Source organism: Diospyros lotus, chromosome 5 (assembly GCF_014633365.1).
Source record: "Diospyros lotus cultivar Yz01 chromosome 5, ASM1463336v1, whole genome shotgun sequence".
In the NCBI taxonomy this organism is placed as follows: Eukaryota; Viridiplantae; Streptophyta; class Magnoliopsida; order Ericales; family Ebenaceae; genus Diospyros; species Diospyros lotus.
In genome coordinates this window covers 36,458,900-36,482,227 of record NC_068342.1, presented here as the reverse complement: position 1 = coordinate 36,482,227, position 23,328 = coordinate 36,458,900, and the positions used below count along the sequence as shown (strand labels likewise).

General features: G+C 36.8%; 1 protein-coding gene across 1 annotated transcript in view; it reads right to left on the bottom strand.

The window, feature by feature from the left end:
* LOC127801609 (phosphatidylinositol/phosphatidylcholine transfer protein SFH8-like) overlaps nucleotides 1-16,853 on the bottom strand; it is a 29,644-nt gene extending 12,791 nt beyond the window's left edge. The window contains exons 1-12 of the mRNA XM_052336879.1: nucleotides 16,632-16,853; nucleotides 16,442-16,543; nucleotides 15,078-15,381; nucleotides 2,989-3,088; nucleotides 2,621-2,887; nucleotides 2,422-2,499; nucleotides 2,228-2,329; nucleotides 2,068-2,117; nucleotides 1,817-1,916; nucleotides 1,627-1,722; nucleotides 1,425-1,538; nucleotides 1,187-1,319 (exon numbers count right to left, since the gene is read on the bottom strand). Coding sequence (XP_052192839.1) covers nucleotides 1,187-1,319; nucleotides 1,425-1,538; nucleotides 1,627-1,722; nucleotides 1,817-1,916; nucleotides 2,068-2,117; nucleotides 2,228-2,329; nucleotides 2,422-2,499; nucleotides 2,621-2,887; nucleotides 2,989-3,088; nucleotides 15,078-15,381; nucleotides 16,442-16,475 — 1,378 coding nt within the window. The 5' untranslated portion in view covers nucleotides 16,476-16,543; nucleotides 16,632-16,853. The remainder of the gene's footprint in view (nucleotides 1-1,186; nucleotides 1,320-1,424; nucleotides 1,539-1,626; nucleotides 1,723-1,816; nucleotides 1,917-2,067; nucleotides 2,118-2,227; nucleotides 2,330-2,421; nucleotides 2,500-2,620; nucleotides 2,888-2,988; nucleotides 3,089-15,077; nucleotides 15,382-16,441; nucleotides 16,544-16,631) is intronic.
* Between the last annotated feature and the right edge of the window lie 6,475 nt (nucleotides 16,854-23,328).

Here is a 23,328-nt window from a genome sequence, read left to right as displayed (position 1 = left end):
TGATGTATTTCTTTCCCAAAGAAAATATACCATGGACCTATTGGAAGAGTGGGCTGTTAGGTGGCAGGGCAGCAAGCACACCCTTGGAACCTAACCTGAAGTTAGGACCCAGTGATAGTCCGGTGGTTGATAAGGGGAGATATCAAAGGTTAGTGGGTAGGTTAATCTACATATCTCACACCAGGCCTGACATGGCATTTGTTGTCAGCTTGGTGAATCAATTCATGCATAATGCTACTGAAGAGCACATGCAAGCTATTAGAAGAATTATGTGTTATCTCAAATCAACACTGAGGAAAGGTCTCTTGTTCAAATCAGGGAAGGAATTGGAAGTCATAGGCTACACTAATGCTGATTATGGAGGCTCTCTTATGGATAGACACTCTACAATAGGCTACTACGTATTTTTGGGAGGAAATTTGGTGTCTTGAAGAAGCAAAAAACAGAGTATAGTAGGCCGGTCTAGTGCTGATGTAGAGTTTCAAGCAATGGCTCTTGGCTTATGTGAGTTACTTTGGCTGAAAATTGTGCTAGATGATCTAAAAGTCCCTAGTCATGGTCCCATGAAATTATTTTGTGACAATCAATTAGCAATTAGTATTGCACATAATCCAGTGCAACATGACCGCGCCAAACATGTTGAGATTGATCATCATTTTATCAAAGAAAAGATAGAAGCTGGAAAGATTAGTATACCCTTTGTTACTTCAGAAAATTAGCTAGCTAATTTACTAACAAAAGGTCTGCCTATCAAGAGGTTTGAAGAGCTTGTAAACAAGCTGGGAATGATAGATATTCATTCACCAACTTAAGGGGGAGTATTGAATGATCCATAGAATCATGGAATGGGCGCCTAATCCAGCTTTTCTAAAATCAGAACAGATCCTATCCTTAGCATTTAGAAAGTAGTCCGGTTTTAGAGATTTCTTATTTTTGTTTCTTTGTATCTCTTATTTCCTTTGTACAGTGTATAGCACATCTCTCCGTTTTGTGTAGCTTTCTTAAGTTGTAATTCTCTTCCCTATTTATAGGGAACGTAATACCGTGCATAGTGAAGAAATATAGAGAATTGTTCTTTTTTTCTCCTACATTCTTTAACCTATTTTCTACAAATCCAAAGGCAAGGCATGGAAGTTACTCATTGGCAAGCAGAGGATAAAAGGACTTAAATCTAAGGTACGCTTACCTTTCAAAACATCAAGCTTTTGAAAGGATGGTTGCCTCTTCCAGCCAGAATCAACAGCCTTGTCAACCATGGGAACATATTCATCATACCCTGAGAAGCTACCAGCATAGCTCACCCTCCCAGCAACTTTAGCCTGTTTATTTGTGGAATCAGTGCAGTAACATAAATAGAAGCCAGAAAATTTGGAAACCAAGGAAATAAATTGACAGAGATCACCAAGTGAAAGTCAAGAACCTACTTCTTCACGAACAGGAGTTAAACGAAGATGTGAATAATTCCTCAATGCTTTTGGTGAAGCCATATCTTCTGCTTCAGATCCAGACTCAGCAGTAGATGTATCACAGCTTTTTATCTGCTCAAATAGAACAAACCAAAGGCAGATTTATAAACCATGTCTACAGCCAAGCAGCACATTGAATATACTCTCAAAGAGTTCATACCGGGTATTTAGGCTTGGCATAACCAATAAACTTCCCTTCAGAGTTAAGAACTTTAACAATTTGTTTAGCATGCCGTGCTTCGCCGCTGAGAACCATCTGCAGCACAAACATATACAAGCCTTTTTCAGCTCAAGCAAACAAGAGGAAAAGCTAAGTGCAAACATGCTTTACACCCCAAGGCGCATCATACCTTTAAGATATCTGGTTTTTTCCAAGGCCCTTTATCAGAACGAAGGCAACCACCTTTATCAGCACAGGTACAGGTACCTCCCAGGAAATCTGGCAACTCACTGCATGTCACAGAATTTCATTGAGGTTGAGGTAGATTGAGGCAGTTTTAGATCAGAACCAACAAACAGTAAAATGCCAAAGAAATTTGATGATAAGCTTAGAATAAGAAAAAAGTAAACAATATGTTTACAAAATATAAAATCCCATTACCTGCCATCAATAATCTCAAGCAACTTGTTCTGGAACTTGTTTCCAAGAACCTAGAAAGAGGGTTTCAAACAGAAAAAGAATGATACGAGAAATTTCAATAGCTGAATGCATGATGATATAGAAAGTGTCCCAATAAGAAAAGCTGAGAATGTTTGCATACATGAATCTTGGAAGATGTTTTCGGATCTAGAAAAGACTTCACAGTATTCCATAGCAGCCTAAAACCAGGACCAGCATTGATGATAAACATTTGGTGGAGTGTCTGCAACAATTGTGAGGTTAACAATAAGTGTCAATAATCAATTTCATCAATTGAGAGCAATATAATTTGTCACAGAAGAGAAAAAAGATTACTTCAGGGTAATTGTCGCCATCAATCTTCTGGAGTCGCATTATAAGCTCACGTGCACTCTTGGTGAAGTTTTTCAAACCCTGAATAATTAATAATGAAAATATAACACACAAAAAAGGATCAAGAAAGACTTTTTTATTGTAAAAAACTGTATACCCACAATTATAGCTTCGTATAATTATGAAAAGTGGGGCCACATACCACTCCATGAACATCCAAGATTGTTGTGCTTGAATCTATGTGCCTTTTTGTGGCAATGGTACATGCCGGAAACTTAATTGCAAAGGCTCTCTCAAACTCCCTAACGTGGTATTTTATATACCGATCCATCGTGGTAACTTGCATTAGTTTATTAGGATCAACTTTTCCTAATCTTTCAATATAGACAGGTCTTCCCTCCTTATCCATGCCATGATAACCATGTGGATAATACTTTAGAACTTCATTCAGTTCTTTAAATTCAAATTCCTGATGAAAAACATCAACATTTAAAGAACAGGTTAAATGGAAGTTGCAGCACTAACAATGTAATGAACCCACAAAACAAACTCAAGGTTCACTTTAATTACATCCATAATAGTGTCAGCACCAAAATCTTTCCTCCACTGAATCATTTCAGCCCACATGTGCTTTGCTTTTTCAATGTCAAACTTCCTTGCTTTCAAGAACCTGCAATTTAAGTCCATTTAAAACCATCATAGAACACAACAATCCAAAGTGCGGGTGAAATCTTTCTCAGATCTAATATTCTCAAAGGAGAACATTATTCTCTTTGACAAACATATGCAGATCCAATCACAATCTTTGAAAGAAACCATAACAAGGATGTTAAATTGATGACAAAGGAAACCCAACAGAATTATGTCTAAAACAAACAGCTGGGAAGCAAAAATGTGAATGAAAAGAAAGCTACCAAAAACAGGAAGGTGTAGAAAGAGCTTGAAAGGCTCAAGTGCCAGGCCCACTATTTGCTATAGTTGAGAACTAACATTCTGTTTTCTGTGAAAACTGCCTTAAGGAGGCAACCTCAGCCATTATCGGAACTAACAGCTACAACATAAGATTAGGAGAGCCTATACAGCCATAAGATTAGGAGAGAAATCAGAACAGTTGATCCTCGGCAGCATTCATTTATGATCTGTTTCTGAAGGTAACAAAAGCCGCTCTCTCAGCTGCAATGGAACCAGCGGACTTCAGCTGCTGCAATCACGATTCAGGAAGGTGACCTCAGCCATTATTGGAACTGATTGCGCGGTGATTTAGTGAAAAGAATTCCACATGTGGTGATTCCAATCGAATTCTAGGCTGTAAGTAAGGAAAACAAGAGGTTAATTTCGGCTTTGAAATCTGGTTAAGTTTGTTCGAATTGGAAAGGCGAAGGCGAGTGGGTGCTCCTGGGTTATTGAATTGCATTTGAGGCAATTCTAATTCAAAGCCAATTAGCTCACGGAAGGGTTGGATTCAGATTGTACAGAACTCCTGATCCTTGGTCTTTGACTTGTCCTATTCATGAGATGTCGACCATGGGGAGCATTGCACACATGAAACAATTGGAGTCTCAATTGCAGCAGAAGAATGTTGTATTTTCAATGGGATTCAACAAAAATCATGAGGAGTGGCCAGAATCATGAGACATGGGAAAAAATATTAGATAATCAGGTCAGCAAAATGCACGAGGAGAGAGGTAGTGTTATACATGAGCAGCTGCAAGAGTTTGCAAAGATGATGTCTAAGAGGTATTAGGTCAGCAGTCCCGTTGAATTCTTTGATAAATCAAGAAGAGATGTTTTAGATGACCATTTTGGAAGTTCTAATCAAAAGAGGATTGATTCAGACAATCAATCATCAAGATTGAACGGTCGTAACAAAGAGTTTTGGAAGAAGGACATGGTTAAGGAAGCATTACAGCCTCAGGAGTTCCTTAAAATGTAGCAATATAAGGAGAAGTCAATATTATGAGAAAATGATTCATTGCTTACCTCCAAGTTTGAGCAAAAGAAGTATTTTGATTTAGGCAGTATTAACAAGACGGATGACTGCAATATCAAAGATTATACTGGCGGTGAAATGCATTATCTAAAGAGAAACTGTAACGATCAAATTGCTAGGGCAACAGATCCAAAGGAACTATCTGATTATTTTGAAAAAGAAGTTCATATAGAGGAATATTCCGACAAACAGAAAGAAAAAGGAGTTGTTGAATTATTTGCATGGAATTAGGAGGTCTAACTGAAAAATTAGTCAATATTAAAAAGGTTGGCGCTAAAAGTGAAATGAACTTGTCAGTGGTAACTTACGATTCCAAAGATGAAAGGAGATTGGATAAGGAGATCTATGTAGACCACATTTTATAAGGGCAGGAAGCTGATGATTTGGTTGATAAGCAGTCTATAAATTAGATTGGAGATAAAAATTGCTACGAAGATGGCTTTCATGCATTTGATAGTCCGAACAGGGATATTGTTTTATTAAATAATCTGGCTATAAATCATGTTGGGGATAAAGGTCGTGATGGAGGTCATGTTTCAGCCATTGAGGAACATGTGGAACTTGCTCATCCCTTCCTATGCAATCAGTATGGCCGTACAGGAAGGGAAATTGCAAGGATGGACACTGGGACACCAATGGAGAAGAAAATTGTAGAAGATAAATATTGGGTGTACGACAGTGAGCAAAAACAGCTCGGGAGGAAGAGTTTTCTACTATTTCAATTGTTCAAATTCCAGCTACTGAGCGGCAATGTCAAATTGGTTCTTGGTTGGCAAAGAAATTTGAGGTCCCTTACTATTTCTGAAAATGGTATGATTGGAGATACATCCTCAGCTAAATATCTTCTAATGTTGTGAAGATGTGTGGATTTGGTAAGGAATTTCAGGGACAATTGGTAGCTAGAGGAAAGCTAAGGGAGATAGCTGAAGAAGTCAAAGGTTTTGCCTACAATTCTCCATTGCTGCATTTCCAGGATATTGCTGATATTTTTGCAGTAGAGAATGACAGTTGGTCTATGGGGAATACAATAATTGCAGCTATGGATGCGTGTCTTCCATCCTTACTTGTATTAGACGATGATGAATTATTAAAGGAAGTCACGAGCACAGTTAGTCCTTCCTTTAGACTCCAAGTTTCAGATGCTAACTATGTCAACCCAAGAGTGGTTGATCATGTTCTTAGATTGAAGACCAATCTTGATTGGACAGCTATTACAAGAGGTGGTTATATTGGCCTTGAACTCAATAAGGTTTCTTCTATTAAAGTTTTGGGTCAACTTATGCCTAAAATTGATCTTGAGAACCTAAGGACGAAGAAGAAGAGGCCTAGAAGGAGAAAGAAAGAAAAAGGAACAAAACAAATAGAAAAGGTTGGTATTGGATAAAAGCAGTGGCCAATTGCTGTAAGTTCTTGGGGACAAGAATGTCATGACCCAAGGAGTAGTAAAAGGGTAATTTAGTAATAGGCTTATGATAGTTGTTAAGAGATATTTTAGCAATTGGTTAGAAGCACATGGGGGTGGTTATGAAGCTAGATATGCCTATATAAAGGGCTACTGTAGACGGATGGAGGGATGTTTTTGAATGATATTGAATCTCTCATTTTTCTCTCTAGAATTCTCTCCCATTCTCCCCCTTGTTCCCTTCTACAATTCTCCCTCATTTCCCTCTAATTTCTTCCCCCATTTCAGTCCCATTTCCCTCTCCAATCATTATGTTCTCGATTCTATTCAATCAAATCCTTCTAATTGCCAATCCAACCCTAGGTACATGACAAAGAACTCTCTCAAGAAGGGGGGAATTGTCACGACCCCATGCATAGATTAGTAAATATAATAGGGTTTACAAGGGCAGTAACTGTAATTTTCTTTCTTTTTCTGTTATAGATCCTTATCCATGGCTATAGGCAGTTATGCTTATTGTTGTACTACACATGGGTACATGTGGGAGGCTGTTAGGCTATATATAAGCCACAGCTAGAGGTTGGGAATGCATGTTTTTGAATGATAATTGAATTCTCTCACTTTCCCTCTGATGAATTCTCTCTCAATTTCCCTCTGATCTCTCTCTCCCGATCCCTCTGATTTCCCTCTCCTTGTTGTTCTGTTTGTAATCCTTCCCCATTTCTTGCTGCATTTCCCTACCTCTCAATCTAATTCCCCCTCGATTTCTTCCAATTTCCTATCAAAACCCTAGGTACACTAACAGTTTGAAACAATTTTCTATTGTGTCTTGCTTTCTTGCAATAGCTACACCATAAATCATCTTTGTTGGACTTAGATCCTGTTGTAGCTATAGCTGGAGTGGTTTTGTTTACTATCATAGCAAATCCAACAGATATTGGTGGAACAAGCATGGCAAAGCGACATGTCTCTTCTCCTCATGCCTTAGTGAGTTCCGTTGAGCCTAATTCTGTTAGTGAGGCCCTTTTAGACTCATGATGGGTTAAGGCCATGAATGAAGAATATTCAGCCTTGCAGAAAAATCATACTTGGGATTTGGTTCCTCTGTCTAAGGATATGAATCTGGTTGGCTATAAGTGGGTGTTTAGGGTGAAATACAATGCTGATGGTTCTGTTCTGAAGTACAAAGTCAGGCTGGTTGCTAAGGGATTTCATCAAACTCCGGATGTAGATTATGCTGAAACCTTTAGCCCAGTTATTAAGGCACCAAGCATCCCAGTTTTGTTTGCTTTAGCAGCTACCTATGGTTGGGACATCCAACAAGTTAATGTAAAAAATGTTTTTCTCAATGGAGACTTAAATGAAACAGTTTATATGGTCCAACCTGAGGAGTTTGTTAATACTCAGTTCCCTACACATGTCTGCAAGTTACAAAAGTCTTTATATGGGCTTAAGCAGGCTCTTAAAGCCTGGTATATGAAGCTGAGGACAGCATTACAGTCGTGGGGGTTTGTTCGTGCTGTATCGGATGCGTCTTTGTTTGTTAAGAAGACTGTTGGTTGTATGCTTTATGTGTTGATCTATGTTGATGATATACTACTCACTGGTTCTGATAATGATGCACTTAAGTTATGTATTAGAGCTTTGGACACTCATTTCACTCTTAAGACTCTTGGTTCTGTGAACTATTTTTTGGGTGTTGAAGCTTATAGAGACAGCAGTGGTATCTACCTAACTCAAACTAAGTATGTTCTTGACTTACTGAAAAAGGCTACTATGCTTGATAGCAAGCCATGTGATACTCCTACGGCTGCTGGAGTTTCATTAATAGATGAAGGAGAACTATTTTCAATCCTTCTTTGTATAGAACTCTCATTGGCTCACTGCAATACTTGACATATACTCGCCCGGACATAGCTTTTACAGTTAACAAACTGAGTCAATTTTTGTCTTGTCCTAAGGTGTAGCATTGGTTAGCTTGTAAGCGTCTTCTTTGATACCTAAAGGGCACAGTTGGCTTGGGCTTGGTTTTCTCTCCATCTCAAGATGATTTGTCCTTACAAGTGTACACGGATGCAGACCATGCTGGCTGCAAGGTGACTCCGCGCTTTACCAGTGGCTTTTGTGTCTATTTTGGCAAGAATCTCATTGTTTGGGGTTCCAAGAAACAGACTGTTGTTGCTAGGTCTGTAGGAGAGGCTGAATATCGTGCTATTGCCTTGGGTGTGACTGAATTGATGTGGCTGAAAACATTGTTTCAAGAGCTAGGCTATCTATGTGTTGTTGTTCCTATTGTGTGGAGTGATAACTTAGCTGCCAAAAGCATGTTCGAGAATCCAGTTTTTCATTCTCGAACCAAACATATTGAAGTTGATGTTCATTTTGTTCGAGAGAAAGTGGAAAATGGTGAAGTGGAAGTTAGATATGTTCCTACAGCTAGTCAAGTGGCTGATGTTCTTACAAAAGGGCTGCCTAGAGACCGATTCAAGTTTTTACGAGCAAGACTTGGTTTGACATTGTCCCCTGTATATGTTGGTTCTACAGATGATAAAACATTGTCTACATCTGATCACTCGCCTTCAATGGAGTCTGATTTGAGGGGAAGTGTTGGAGTAGTTTAGTTTAAATGTCATGTGCTTCTCTCTCTTTCTCTGTTTACATATGTTGTTCGTTTCTCTTCTTAGTTAGCTTTATGTTTATTAGCGGTAGTTATGTGTTTGTTATGAGCTATCTTTGTTATGGGCAAGCTATTTAAAAGCAACTCATCTTCAGAATCAATTTAGAGGCTTGATTATTTTTCTCTCTGCTGGAAATCTTTCTTGTGTTCTTTCTAGTTTTATTTCTTTCTTGTGTTCTTTCTAGTTTTATTTCTGCCCTAGCTGTTTCTTTACAAGCTTTTAAACACGAGATGTACAGTGAAGGGGAAGATATTTGAGTTGATTATTGATAAAAGAAGTCATGAGAACATAATAGGAAGAGATATGGTGGAGAAGTTGCAGCTAACTCTTGAGAAACATCCAAACCTTTATACAACTGGATGGATTAAAGAAGTTGGTGGCATACATGTGGATGAACGTTGCAGGGTGCCTTTCTCTATTGGTAAGTACTTTGACAAAGTTTATTGTGATATTGTTGATATGGATGCTAGCCATATTTTATTTGGGAGGCCTTGGCAATTTGATGTGGATGCTAAGCACTTAGATAGGAATAACACATATCAGCTTGAGAAATAGAGTATGCGTTATACTTTGTTACCTATGGTGGAAAAGAACCAAACCAAAGCCTCTAAAGTGGAGGGGAGGAATTTTCTTACCATTACACATAAACACTCTGAGTTTGTGAGAGAGTGTAAGGATACCCGAGAGGTTCACTTGTTAGTTGTAAATGGGGAGAGTGTGAGTGAGCCACTGAAAGTGAATCAAATCCTAGTGGAGGTGCAGGGATTGATGGAGGAATTTCATGATGTGGTTCCTGAGGAGTTGCCTAATGAGCTACCTCCTATGAGGGATATTCAACATCACGTTGATTTGGTTCCTAGTGCTAGTTTGCCTAACTTACCTCACTACAGGATGAGTCCTAAGGAGAATGAGATTTTGCGGGAGCAAATAGAGGAATTGTTGAGAAAAGGGCACATTCAAGCTAATATGAGTCCATGTGCAGTGCCATCATTATTGACACCAAAGAAAGATGGGAGTTGGAGGATGTGTGTTGACAACAGAGCAATCAACAAGATTACTATTGGGTACAAGTTTCCAATTCCTAGACTCGATGACATGCTTGATCAACTTGATAGGGTTATTGTTTTTACCAAGATTGATCTCAGAAATGGTTATCATCAAATCAGAATCCGCCCTAAAAATGAGTGGAAGGCAGCTTTCAAGACAAGGGATGAGTTATTTGAGTGGTTAATCATGCCCTTTGGACTAACCAACACACCAGACACTTTCATGAGACTAATGAATCAGGTATTACACCCTTTCATTAAAAAATTTGTTGTGGTGTATTTCGATGATATTTTGATATATAATAAATCTATTGATGAGCATGTTAGGCATATTAGAGAGGTGTTGAAAGTGCAGAGGTAAAACAAACTTTATGCTAATTTGAAGAAGTGTACTTTTATGAGTGAGAGTTTGTTGTTCTTGGGTTTTGTTGTAAGCAAAAAAGGGATAAAGGTAGATGAGGAGAAAATGAGAGCTATTAGAGAGTGGCCAACTCCTAAAAATGTGAGTGGTATGAGGAGTTTCCATGGGTTAGCAGCTTTCTATAGACGGTTCATTAAACACTTTAGTAGTATTGTGGGTTCAATTACTGAGTGTTTAAAGAAAGAAAAGTCCCATTGGGGTGAAGAACAAGAGCAAAATTTCGCCTTGATAAAAGAGAAGTTATGTACCGCTCCTATCTTAGCTTTGTCAAGCTTTCACAAATTGTTTAAGGTTGAGTGTGATGCGAGTGGAGTGGGTATAGGTGTGTTGTGTTGTCCCAAGAGAATAAACTAATTGCATTCTTTAGTGAGAAGTTGTGTGAAGCCAGAAAAAAATGGTCTACTTATGATAAGGAGTTTTATGCAGTTGTGAGGGCTCTTAAAACATGAAAACATTACTTGATTGCTAAAGAGTTTGCTCTTTACACGAATCACCAAGCTCTTAAGTATTTGAGTAGTCAAAGACAACTGAGGAGTGATATGCATGCTAGATGGTCTGCTTTTGTTAATAAATTCCCATATAAAATTGTGCATAAGTCGGGACAGCATAATCTAGTGGCGGATGCTTTGAGTAGGCGTGTGGATTTGATCAAAACTCTTAGTGCTGAGATTGTTGGATTTGAGTGTTTGAAAGATTTATATGCTAAGGATGATGATTTCAAGCACATGTGGGAACAATGCATGTCTTAGCAACCGTCAGGAGATTTTTATGTGTATGATGGGTTTCTCATGAAAGAAAATCGGCTATGTATTCATTGTACATCCCTTCATGAGAAAATTATTCAGGATTTGCATGGCGGTGGTTATGTAGGACATCTTAGCAGAGATAAGACTATTGAAGCTATTATGGGGAGGTATTATTGGCCTAAAGTGAGGAGAAATGTTTCTATTATTGTGGCCAAATGCTATGTATGTCAAACAGCTAAGAGGCAATCTTCTAACGCCAATCTCTACATGCCATTGCCTATTCCCAATGCTATTTGAGAATATTTGTCTATGAACTTCGTGTTGGGCTTACTGCGAACTCAATGAGATATGGATTCTATTTTTGTAGTGGTTAACAGGTTTTAAAAAAAAATGCATTTTCTTCCATGTAAGAAGACAGCAGATGCAGTACCCACGACCAAATTGTTTTTGAAAGCAGTTGTTAGACTACATGAAGTCCCTAAAACCATTATTTCAGATCATGATACAAGGTTCTTGAGTCACTTTGAGATTACTTTGTGGAGAATGTTCGATTCATCTTTGAATTTCAACATCATGGCGTATCCCCAGACTGATGGACAGATAGAGGTGGTGAACAGTACCTTAAATCTGATTCGCAGCGTTTGCAAAGACAAGCCAAGACAATGGGATTTAGTCATAGTTCAAGCAAAGTTTGCCTACAACGACGTCATGCATAGTTCAACAAGAAGGTCACCATTTTCTATTGTATACATAAAAGTTCCTAATCATGCATTGGATTTGGTGAAGTTGCCAAAGGTACTAGGTTTTAGTGTTGCAGCTTGTGATTTAGTCGAGCAAGTTCAAGCGGTTCAAGAGGATGTCAAACAAAAGTTGCACAAAGCTAATGAGAAGTACAAAGCGGCAGCTAACAAGCATAGGAAGTACAAGGTATTTGAGGTTGGAGATGAAGTCATTGTATTCTTGAGGAAGGAAAAGATTCCAACAGGAAAGCAAAACAAGCTCAAACCAAAGAAGTATAGTCCTTACACGATTACAAAGAAGATTAATGACAATGCTTAGGTTGTGGATTTGCCTAATCATATGGGTATTTCCAAAACTTTTAATGTTGCTGATCTTTCTTTGTATTTGATGGATGTGGAGCTGTAATACCTGGATCATAATTCGAAGACGAATTCTTCTTAAGTGGAGGTAGATGATGTAGTCACTGTTTCCAACCAGTCCTAAAACCGGTTCAGAGACAAGATAGAGGGCATCAGTTCAAGAGTTGATCCAAATTGGTCCGAACGACTTCATAATTTTTAGGGCTTCTATTCTACTTCATATGTTTTAGGGTTTTATTTGATCAAGATTTTAATTAGTTTTTATTTAAAATAATGCCATGGGGTGGCCGAACACTATAAATATTCATTAGTTAGGGTTTGTAAACAGTTTTTTTTTCGATTTTATTCTTCAGCAAGACCTATTTGGTTTTCTTCTCTTACTCGAGACTAAGTTTCGGTGATTCAAACTTCTTGATTTGAAAGTGTTAGGATTAGGAGCTCTTAGAAACTCAATTCAATACTCTAGTCTGCCAATCTCTCTCCATTCCTCACCTAGAAATCAACCCACAACAAATTATATAAAACTGGAAATGAAAAACAACAAAGAAATTAAAATAAAGAACAGTCAAACCAAACAATAGGCGCTAATTTATCATGGTTCAAATTGCAATATGCAATCCTACATCTAGCCTTGATCCTGAGAGCAAAATCCACTAGAAACCGTTGAACAAGATTACAAGAACTCTCTTTTCTCTCTCACACAAGTTCACTGCCCTCACACAAGAGAATACTAAAGATAAACTTTCTCTCTAAGCCTTTCTCCCTCGGCAATCTCACTTGTATTTAGAGAAACAAAATGAATGAGTGAATGATTGTTATGTCCGACTTCCAACCCTCGCCTACTATTTATAAACCATAGGGGCGTTAATTACAAGACCTACTATTAAGCCTATACAAAGACTAAAATATCCCTCATAATATAACTTCTAAGTTAACTAATCTAACTTAGAAAAAATCCAACCGCCCTTATTCTTCAAACAAGTTCTATTCTTCATCTTATAGATAGAAAAAAAAAAAAACTCCATGCAAAAACCCAACAGAGAGTATCATTCGTGTGTTAGTTCTCTACACACATGCTGCAGGCTGTGTCAAATTCCCTCAAATTCTCTCAATTTCCAATCCAAACGCTAGGCTAAACCCTAGATACATGACACAACCATTGGAAGGGAATCAAGTAAATGTGAATTCTAAGGTTTACCCAAGCCCTAATGCAGCCAAATCATCTACTGTGGAGTAGAGAAGGAAATTAGGATTATGTTATAAGTGTTGAACATGGAAGGAGTAGAGAACGAAGGAGAAGAACCGGCAAGAATTGGGTGACAACGAAGGCACAATTGTAAAAAGTTTCTTGAGGACAAGAAACCGCTCGAGAATGGGGGAATTGTCATGACCCCAAGGGCATTAATAGTAATTGTTCTTTTGTTTGTATTTTCCCTTAGTTGTACCTGTGATGTTTTGCATTGAGTATTAAGGATCTAGAAGGAAGAGATAGAGAGATCTTGGTTGGATCCCTTGTAGTAGGCCATTAGTGACCATTTAGTGCTTTTAACGATAACTATTAGTTAGAGGGTATTTTAGGTATTGTCATATTTTTAATTCTCTTGATGTAATCGTCATATTGCCTATATATAGGGGGCTCAAGTTAGTGCTTAGGGTATCATTCATTTTTTTAGAAAGCTCTATGTTGTAAACAAGTAGAGTGTTGTATGTCAAGAGGAAAGACTTTGTGTCAAGAAAAGTTCTGTGTAATCTCAAGAGAGAACAGTGTACTCGTGTGTGAGAGGAAGTGTGGGAACTCTTGTATCTAATTTCATTCATATTGGATTGCTCTCGGTATTGCTAGATGTAGGACTGATTTATCAGTTTGAACCAGGATAAATTGTCAGTGTTCTTCATGTGGTTTGATTGTTCTAACTCTATTCTTTACAATTCTTTACTTTCTGTTTACATTGTGTGATTGTGCTGGTGAGTGAGAGTGTAAAGAGTGTTATATTTGTTGGATTCTTGGGTGAATTAATAGACTGTCAGTGCTCCCAATTGTAACAGTACCTTAGGCTGTGTAGAGTGTACTTCAGTTTGTTAGTTTGTTAATAACTGCATGGATGTAACAGCCTATAAATAGGTTGTAGAATAGAGAATAAGGAATAAATGAATGAATTCAATTCTGTTTCCCCTCTCAATTCCTCTCTCCCTCTCTGTTTCCTCTGAACCCCTACCCCCTTACTTCTGATTTTCTCCCTCTTTCTGTTCTGTTTTCCCCCCTCCATTCTGTTCTTTCTTCCTCAGTTTCCTCCAAATCCCATTCCAAACCCTAGGAAAACCTAGGGCCGTGACATACCCATGATGAACACAATATATTAAACAAGCTTGGTCTTCATCATTGTTCTTTGGGGAGGACACAAAACTAGGTTTTTAAATGCAACATCACACCTGCTACAAGCATTCACTCAAAATATGTCTCTCAAAGTGATTCTAGAAGGAAGCTAGCATTTGGATGCAGTTTTGACACATGTTTCCTTTTTCTGTTTCCAGGAAAATTCAAATTTCAGGAACCAACAAAAAGATCATTCTCAGAGCTAACAGTGTTTCCATGTGAAAATAGAAATAATTATAAAAAGGATCAATGTTTCAAACTTCTCACTGCTTCCATTTCAAAATCTTTGGAATAAAACCTCAAAATAAAAATTGGAAAACACAACCAATTTTAAACAGACAAATGCAACTAGAAACAATACCTCCACAAACTAAGTCAGTCAAATATAACAAGTGGCTATTCTTTCTCAGATGAAAATTACGGAATCAGACTATAAACAAACAACATTATAATAAGGTTTTTTTTTTTTTGTAATAAGTTAATAGCTGCTATTTTATGTATCAATACAAGATACACTGGCACGTGATTGTGAAACTATACGATAGATAGTATATCTCCCAACATTTAAAAAAAAAAAAAAAGGAAAGAAATACCTTTTTTCCTTGAGTTAATAACTGTTAATTTATGTACCAAGACACTGCAGGTGTTTATGAACCTATCAATAGTCTATCTCTCAACTTTAAAAGAAAATGTCTTCCAAATCAATTCATCAAACCTTTGAAGCTAATCAGACATAGTTTCAATTAATCTAGTTTGCCAATCAAAAAAATGATAAGTGTTATTACCTTCAGAGCTAAAGGAGAAGAATATTATCAACAGAAGTGACAATTGAAGGACAGATTTCATCTGCATCTGCCAAATTTTGCATAGTGTAAGAGTTAAAAGGAAGAAAAATGGAGTACCTTAACATCATGTGATAGTCATCGTGTTGCTCAGGTAGCAATTCATCCAATATCAATGCTTGTCTAAATGCATCAACAACCTTTAGCTCCTCAACATCCCGAACATCCTCTATTGAAACAGAGCTAACTCGGCCATCACTCTTTCTTCTGCCACTCTTTTTCTTAAGAGAATGCTTGAACTTGGTTGATGCATTTATAGCTTTCTTCTTCAGTGTCCCAATCCTTGTCCTTCTCTCATCTTCTGAGTTCTCAAAATCAGATTTTCTTTCTTTTCTCTCATCATTGCCAGATGACCCCTCAAAGCCTGTCAAATAGCAAAAGTTGTAAAAATATTGTAATTTAGCCAAAAAATAAAAATAAAAAATTTAGTAAAAATATGATGTGAAACCTCAATATGATTGCTTGAGACAATATTTCCTAAAAATTTAACTGCTCTTTTGTAATAGTTAGACCAGAACAAGTGAATCAAGGTTAAGATACTTCGAAGTAGCCATGGACGTAAAGAAAATTGTATTACCAAAATGTCAACAAAGGCCAATCTGTTTAAGCTGCCACAAGAAGACAATTTTTAACAAATAACAGCAAAGCATTACCCTAGCCTTCTGAAACGTAAAAAAAAAGGACAAGAAAGAGGCAGAAATCAAACGCAAAACACCCTTGTAATAGTTTACAACCAAAATAAAATAGACATGACAATAACAAGACAGAGTACACAAGGTATGACAAATATCAATCACTCAGAATTCCAAAACCATGTACCATTTAAGATCAGATACTGTTCCTTCATAATCTCTTGGGCATAAACCCATTAAAAATTGCAAGTAAAAGAAAATCTTGCACGATGATTATCACATAATCCATGAATCTTCGTATCCTAAGACAACAGTCCCAAAACCCGAACAAAATATCATAGAGAAGTGCAGGAGGCACAGTAAATTTAACCCTAGTAACATCAATCAGGCCGAAAGAGAACAAAACTTGTAAAGAAAACCATATGCCCTAGGAGCCCAGCTCCAAAATCACGATCTTCATAATTTTTACACAAAATAAATAGTCACGACCTAAATTACCAGGTCTCTTCGGGCAGCCTAACAGATTCACTCTTCTAAACCTCAACAAACATTTTTCTCGGATATGAAATTGACCTCAAACAATATATTATCATCAATTCATCATACGCAATAGCAGATCCAGCGAGCAAACAATTCAACCGACAATTCGAAATCCAGCAACAGGAAAAAAAGAAAAAAAAAAAAAAAAAACCCTAACTAAATACGATCCGACTCGATATGCTACAGAAACAGCTCGCAACAACAAAGAAAAGAAAATACACGATCAAAGAAGAGGAGAAGAGAAGAACTCACAAGGCCTTGCGAACCGATCCAGCGGACCCGACATAGCTCCGTTCTATCGACTTCGCCGACAACGAAACCGCGACCTCTGAAATCTCGAATCGCTATAAAAACCTACATTACGACGAAAAAAGTCGGATATCGCGAGATCGGATTCCAAACTGAAACACAAAGGCTGTGAAGAAATAAAGGGTTTTCGTACCTCTCACGAATCACGAGGTTGATCCAACGGCAATAAATGCAATTAAGAGGACCTCTGGCGCTGTAACGGTTCACTGGTGCATCAAATCGCAGTGGAAATACTGAATTTGCAGATTTTAATCACAATATACGCTTTATCTTCTGTACGTATGTATCGCCTGACTGGAAAACGGCGAAGAGAGAGAGAAAAGAGAGAGAGAGAGAGAGATGAATTTAAGAGAATTAATTGTGAGCTGGGAGGGGGTCGGGCGAGGGGTTTGGGGGCTAGGGAAATGGGGTGGGCCCACTGGGCGATGAATGACACGTGGCGGGAGGAGCGGGAGGGGGGCTGCCTGGAAGGAGGAATCTGCCGGCGGTGCGGTTGGAGTAATTCAGCAATGATTTGGTCACAGGCGGCGGAGTAAGCTGAGCAGGGCGGTAGCTTGGCGGCCTGGGCTCGGCTTGAGTAATTGCACATGATTGGGCACGTGCTCAGTTTTGGGATACCAAAGGGAATTTACTTGAAATTAGGAATTTCAATCATAAATCAATTGCAACTCATTTTATTTAAAACGCAATGACTGTTAACGACTCTTTAATGAGTCACAAATGTACTTTATTTTAAGTTTTAAAATAAATTTATTAATTAATTAAATACATTTTATATTTTAAATTATTTAATCAATTAATATAATTTTTAAAAATACGATAAATAAATATATTTTATTAAAAATAAAGTTAATTTATTACATAATAATTGGCTTCATTTTTTATTTAAATATGAGTTTTTACCCTGATATCAAAAAAATCAACTAATAAAATAAAGTGTTTTCAGGACATTAATTGAAGAGATATAAATATATTTTGTTCTTAAATAACATATACCTATTATACATTATTTTCATACACTTCCATTAGTTCCCACAAAATGTATTATATTTTAAAATATAAAAAAATTCGAAGCCCCATTGGGCTTTCCAAACCCAATTAGGGTTTAGTAAATTTTAAACATTTAATGCTTATTAAACAAATCTAAACGTAATATCTAACCTACCTGTTGCATGAATAGATTTAAATACCCATCAAATTCTTCAATTATTATCCTTTCAAAATATTTATTAACCAATCAGAGAACTCTTTAACTAATGTCTCTCAAGAAACTTGTTAACATTATTTAAAAAAATTAATTTTATAAACGAGACATAATAATTATATAATAAAATATTAAAAGTATAATGTATTTGTTAGGTAGAAAAAGAAACATCTACGAACTGTCATCCATGAACAAAAACAAACACACGATCCTACCTCTACTTGGCTTGGTTGGATTGCTTAGGTTAAGTGTTCTAAAGTTTTAATATAATAATAATAATATGTTATTATATATGTATAAGAGTTAGGTCGAGTTAAAAGTCACTGGTTCCATCCTACCCATAACCAAATCGAAGACTTTTAATTGGATTTGATTCAATTTATATAAAAAAACCAAATTATACTCGCCTCAGATGAGAACAAAGAGGAGAATAATAAAAGGGTAACTGTAAAGTAAAGGTTCCATTTGTTGGAAGGGGGGGGGGGGGGGGGGGGGGAGTTAGTTGACAGGTAAAACTGTCGGTTTCCGCGGGCGGGAAGGGGAAGGGAATTGCTATAGCTGGCTGTAGCTGGTGAGTGCTAGGCGACCAGCCACCGGCGCCAGGCCGCCAGTGATTGTACGAAAAAGCTTGCTTTCCAAAGTACCGTGTCTTTGTCTGTTTCCTCTTTGATTAATTAGCCGTCCCCATCCATTCGGTCCAACTCAACAAGCTGTCTCTTTCTCCTCTCCGGAACCAGGCTCTGCTTCCAATGTCAATAATTCATAATGAAGACTGCTTGTCGCATCATCTGAGCTTAATAAAAATAAAATTATTGAAACATGGGGTCATTTGTAATTGTCCTTATTAATAAGGTAAACTTTATTTAGAAATCTTGTATAATAAAATGAACTACAAGGATTTGAACTGCTAAAAATCTAAATCAGAATAAATAAATAATAATCAATTGATAAAAGTCTAAGTGGGTATCTATTAATATGAATAATACCCATTGCATTGTAATTGTCTATGATGAATCAAAATTATTGAAGATTAAAGTAACCCCGAGGAGTGCACTTCCAATTGTTAAATTTAAATTGTCCATGCCTAATCTGACCAAAACATATTATGTTAAAGTCAATGAACTAAAAATTATTGACAAAATATATATTTTAATTCTTATATTTGTAATTTTTATTTAAATATTTAAAAATTTTTATTTTAATTATATTTTTAAATCTATAATTTTAAATTAATTATACTTTTAAATTTTTTAATATTTTAATTATATTCATGAATTTATAATTCTAAATAAATTTGACGATACGTGCAATTGATCCATTTGGTCACGAACAAGGATAGATTACAAGATTACCCTTTTTTTTAATTTAGGAACAAGGATGGCTTTGGTGGCCTACCAACTACCAAACAATTAATGCTAAACGTTTCCCAAATACTAGTGGAGTTGAGAATCCGAGAGATATTTAGGGGAAGGTGGGTTGGTGCAGAGTCCAACCCATTGTAGGAAATTAAAATTAAGAATTGACTTCATAAATTATAATTATCATATGTATCTATTAATTTATGTTACATTAAGGGATAAATTAAACATAATAAATTAGAAAATTAAATATGAATATTATTTAAGATTAGGGCGTGTTTGGATGCCACCGTTGGCAGTACAGTTTGAAAGGGATTGGGAAGTAGAGATGTAATTAGATGGTTGGAATTAGTTGGGGATATATCATATATAGCGGTCGGTGCCCTTTAGCTTTCAATTTTGTAGGTTAAATGATTATATTTGCTGCGGTGGCTTGTTATTGTTGTTATATATCATATTACTTCACAAGATTTAGCTATGTTTACCAATGAGGAACTGCCAACACGAAAGTCCAATAATGGGAAAATGGTTAAGACTCTTTCAAATTCAACGATTCACCCAATCATACATAGAATGGAATCTACTGCCTCTATGCTATGTTGCATGGATTCCATACGTGGAATCATTAATTTTATAATATAAGAATATGTGTTCGAGTTCCTAAGATATAGATTAAGTGGCGGGTAAATGATATATTAGGATTAGTACCAGTAGATTACGAGTTCGATACTCGATGTAGGTAAGTATCAAAGATCCGTATGCGATTTACTTATTTTGTTGAAATTGAGAGCACAAACAGTGGGGGACTGTACAAGGGCAACAATTCCAAGAATATGTATTTGAATGTAAGATATTGTTGTGTGTGATTCAACGCCAATGTAAGTTTAAGAAAAATAAGTATAAAAGGAAAAGCTCGAGAAACCTTACTAATGAAATTATTCTTAAGAGATCTCTCCCGATGGACTTTCTAGAAACCTCTCTCAAGTCAAATATTGTGTTAAATTCATCTTTGATGTCTTTGTTTGGAAATTTAGAATAAATAATCTAAAAGACAGGTATATTTCTTCATCTATTAATTTCGAATTCTATAAATAAGAGATGATTTTTCTGATCGAGATAAAACAAACTCTACTCATACTATAATTCTTTTTTTTTTATATATAAATACTAACTTAAACATCGAAAGATATGCACGAAAAATATCTCATGCCTTAACTACTTTCTCTTTTGCAAGTCTCCTGAAGATAGACTGGAGGCTCAGGACGGACACTCACATTTAACTATAAATTTATTGTTGTATATAAGTAACAATATATATAAATATTAGAATGTGACATAAAAAAAAATCCTATTATGTTACCCCTTGCATTTATAAATCTTTTTTAGTCTTATAACTTAAAAAATAAAAGTGTGCTACTTACATATATTAAAATGGTAATTAGTGTAAGACCCCGTTTCGGCATAAGGTTGCCACGTAATTTAAATAAGGTTTGAATACCGAAAAATATGTTTGAGAGTAGTTATAAGTACCGAATCGACTGTAGGGAATGTTTCGGAGTGAAATTGTCTAAGGAAAATAATACGGTCTCGATGAGCGTTCCAAGATAAAATTTATGATATCAAAAGAAATTAGATCGGGAACAGATTTTTTGTAGAACTAAAATGCAACTGCCATTTAGCTGCAAAATCGAATTGCCGTAAGGGACGTCCAGAACGTCAACAGAAGTTTGAGGGGGCTCTAGTTTTTCGTAATAAACAACCCTTCGATGGTTTCGGGATGAAACAATAGCTCGATGAGGACACTGGGGCGAAATCGTTATTATCAAGTAACTTTGAAATTATTAATTGTGGATTTTTGATATTGTAATGCAAATTAATTTGAGGTTTAAGGGCATAATTGCAATTAGGAATTACACAAGTGTAACAGCGATGAAATTTGGGGTTTAATGTGTAATTTTTCTTAATTTAAAGTGTAATGCATAATTTTATATATATATATATATGCGTGCAGAGGCACGCAATGGCCACGCCCCTACAAATCTCCATGCCCTACAACTCCCAATATCCATGCTCTACAAACATATGGCTGCAATTTGAGTGTGCTATACGCAAAGAGGGATGGCGAGGCAGTGAGGAGAGTTCGCGTATTGGCTATAAATAGGCAGAGAAATGAAGGAAAATAACCAAGAATGAAAATCGAAGGCAGCAAGCTCGGGTGAGCCAATGGTTGAGAGATAGATAAAGAGAGCTTGTGAGATCAAGAAAGAGAGAGAGAGAGAGAGAGAGAGATTGTGCTAGAGCCAAGAAAGAGGGGCCTAAAATGGCCAAAATCGACCATGGCAGCAGCAGCAAAGCTGTTGTCTGGCAGCCATAGCTACGTGGAAGAGGGCGCAGCGAACAAGGCAGCAGCTGGGAGGCTAGTTGCGGTGGTTGTGTGAGGGCCTCGAGGTAAGAGGCGTAGAGGAGGCCGGCCAGCGAGGCCGAAGGCGACCAAAGCTAGTCGCACAGCAGCGGTGGCCATCGCTGCAAGTGGCTGCCAGCGGTGGTCACAGCAGCGGTCGGGGAGACCGGCGGTAGGCTACAAGAGCGGCGGGGCAGGCGGCAGAGGGCTTAGGCTGGTTCACACGTAGGCGAGAAGAGGAAGAAAAAGAAGAAGAAGAAGATGAGGAGAAAAGAAAGAAATGGAAAAAAAAAAATAGAGAAAAATCTTGAAAAATGCCCCAAAAAATAAGAAATGGATATATATTAATATTTTGGATATTTTGGGTGAGAAAATGGTTCGGGCGCGCGTTTCGAGATCAAAGCACGGGTATCGAGGAAGCCAGAGATGCTAAGTTAAAGTAAGTAAAATTTCAGAAATTCAAGAATATTATTTTATGAATTTTCATAGTGAAATATGTGAGAAAATATTTGAGAAATATTTAGTTTGGATTTATTGAGGAAACATAGGAAGAAATAGAGAGAAAAATAAAGAAAATGTAAGAAATTATGGAAAAATAGGTTTTAATATTTATTTAATTAAATATGGTGATTAGGATGCTTTGAGGTTTAAGTTGAAGTGACTTGTGCGAATTTTGAGATCAGCACGCAAATCGAGGCAAATTTCGAGGCAATACGTGAATATCGAGGTAGCTCGATAGGCTTGAGAAGAGAAGTGATACATCCCAACTAGATTTAGCTTTATGAAGAATGTTTGGTTTATAGGTGATTTATGTTTCAAACCCCGATCCTCGGGGATGCTTTCATCAAATTAACATACTCTGATATGTATCCATCACGTAGATTGCATACATGACATGACTATAAAATGCATATATACACGTTGATACCATTGATCACGCGCATCGTGGCCATAAGGAGTACGAACTAGCACCGTTGCTTTACTAAGGGTCCTCCCATACACCCCGGCTTCGAAAGAGGTGGCCGCAAAAATGGTGAGTAGCATGAAGGATGCAGTTGACCCTTACGATGAAGTAAGACATTAAATTCATGCACGAAATATTGTTTTGTACCCTTATTTAGATGATTCATCATCTAATTTGAGCTTTGCCCCTGAATATTCAAACGTTCCAGATGGAGATTGTAGCAGATACAATGATGAATGAGGTATGAAATGGCACTTATCAAAGTGCATGATGAATAGAATGTATATTATGTAGCCTATATATTTAAGTTCTGCTACTTTGAATTCTGAACGTTTTGAAAGCATGAAGATGTATAACCCTATTAAGTATAGTATTAGTTGAGAACTTATATTTTGTAATAAGTTATATTGAGGAACGATGATTTAATGATCAATGTTAAGATATCAAGTTCGATCATTGTTTCGACATTTGATATGTATAATGATTCTCTTTCGAGAAAAATGTATGAGAATTCTGAGATGGATACGAGGAATGATATAATTTAGCTTTAGTGTTTGAAGAAAAAATTTATTATCCCAAATTATAATGCGTCCAGGAAAACGGGGTGTTATAATTATTAAGTAGGCAATTTAAGTGATCTCATACAAATACATATTTTAAAATGCTAAAAGCATCTAAGTAGAGAAGTGCGACACATATTTGGTATCAATATTAGTGTCATCTTATGTGAACATCAACATTAATACAATACCTAAAAATACACACTCAGTGTAAGGCTCTATTCGTGGACCATGTGATGGAGAATAACATTGGCTCTATTCATGGACCATGTGATGGAGAAACTAGGCTCTATATATAGACCATGTGACGGAGAAACTAATACTAATTTGAATAATTTGTCAA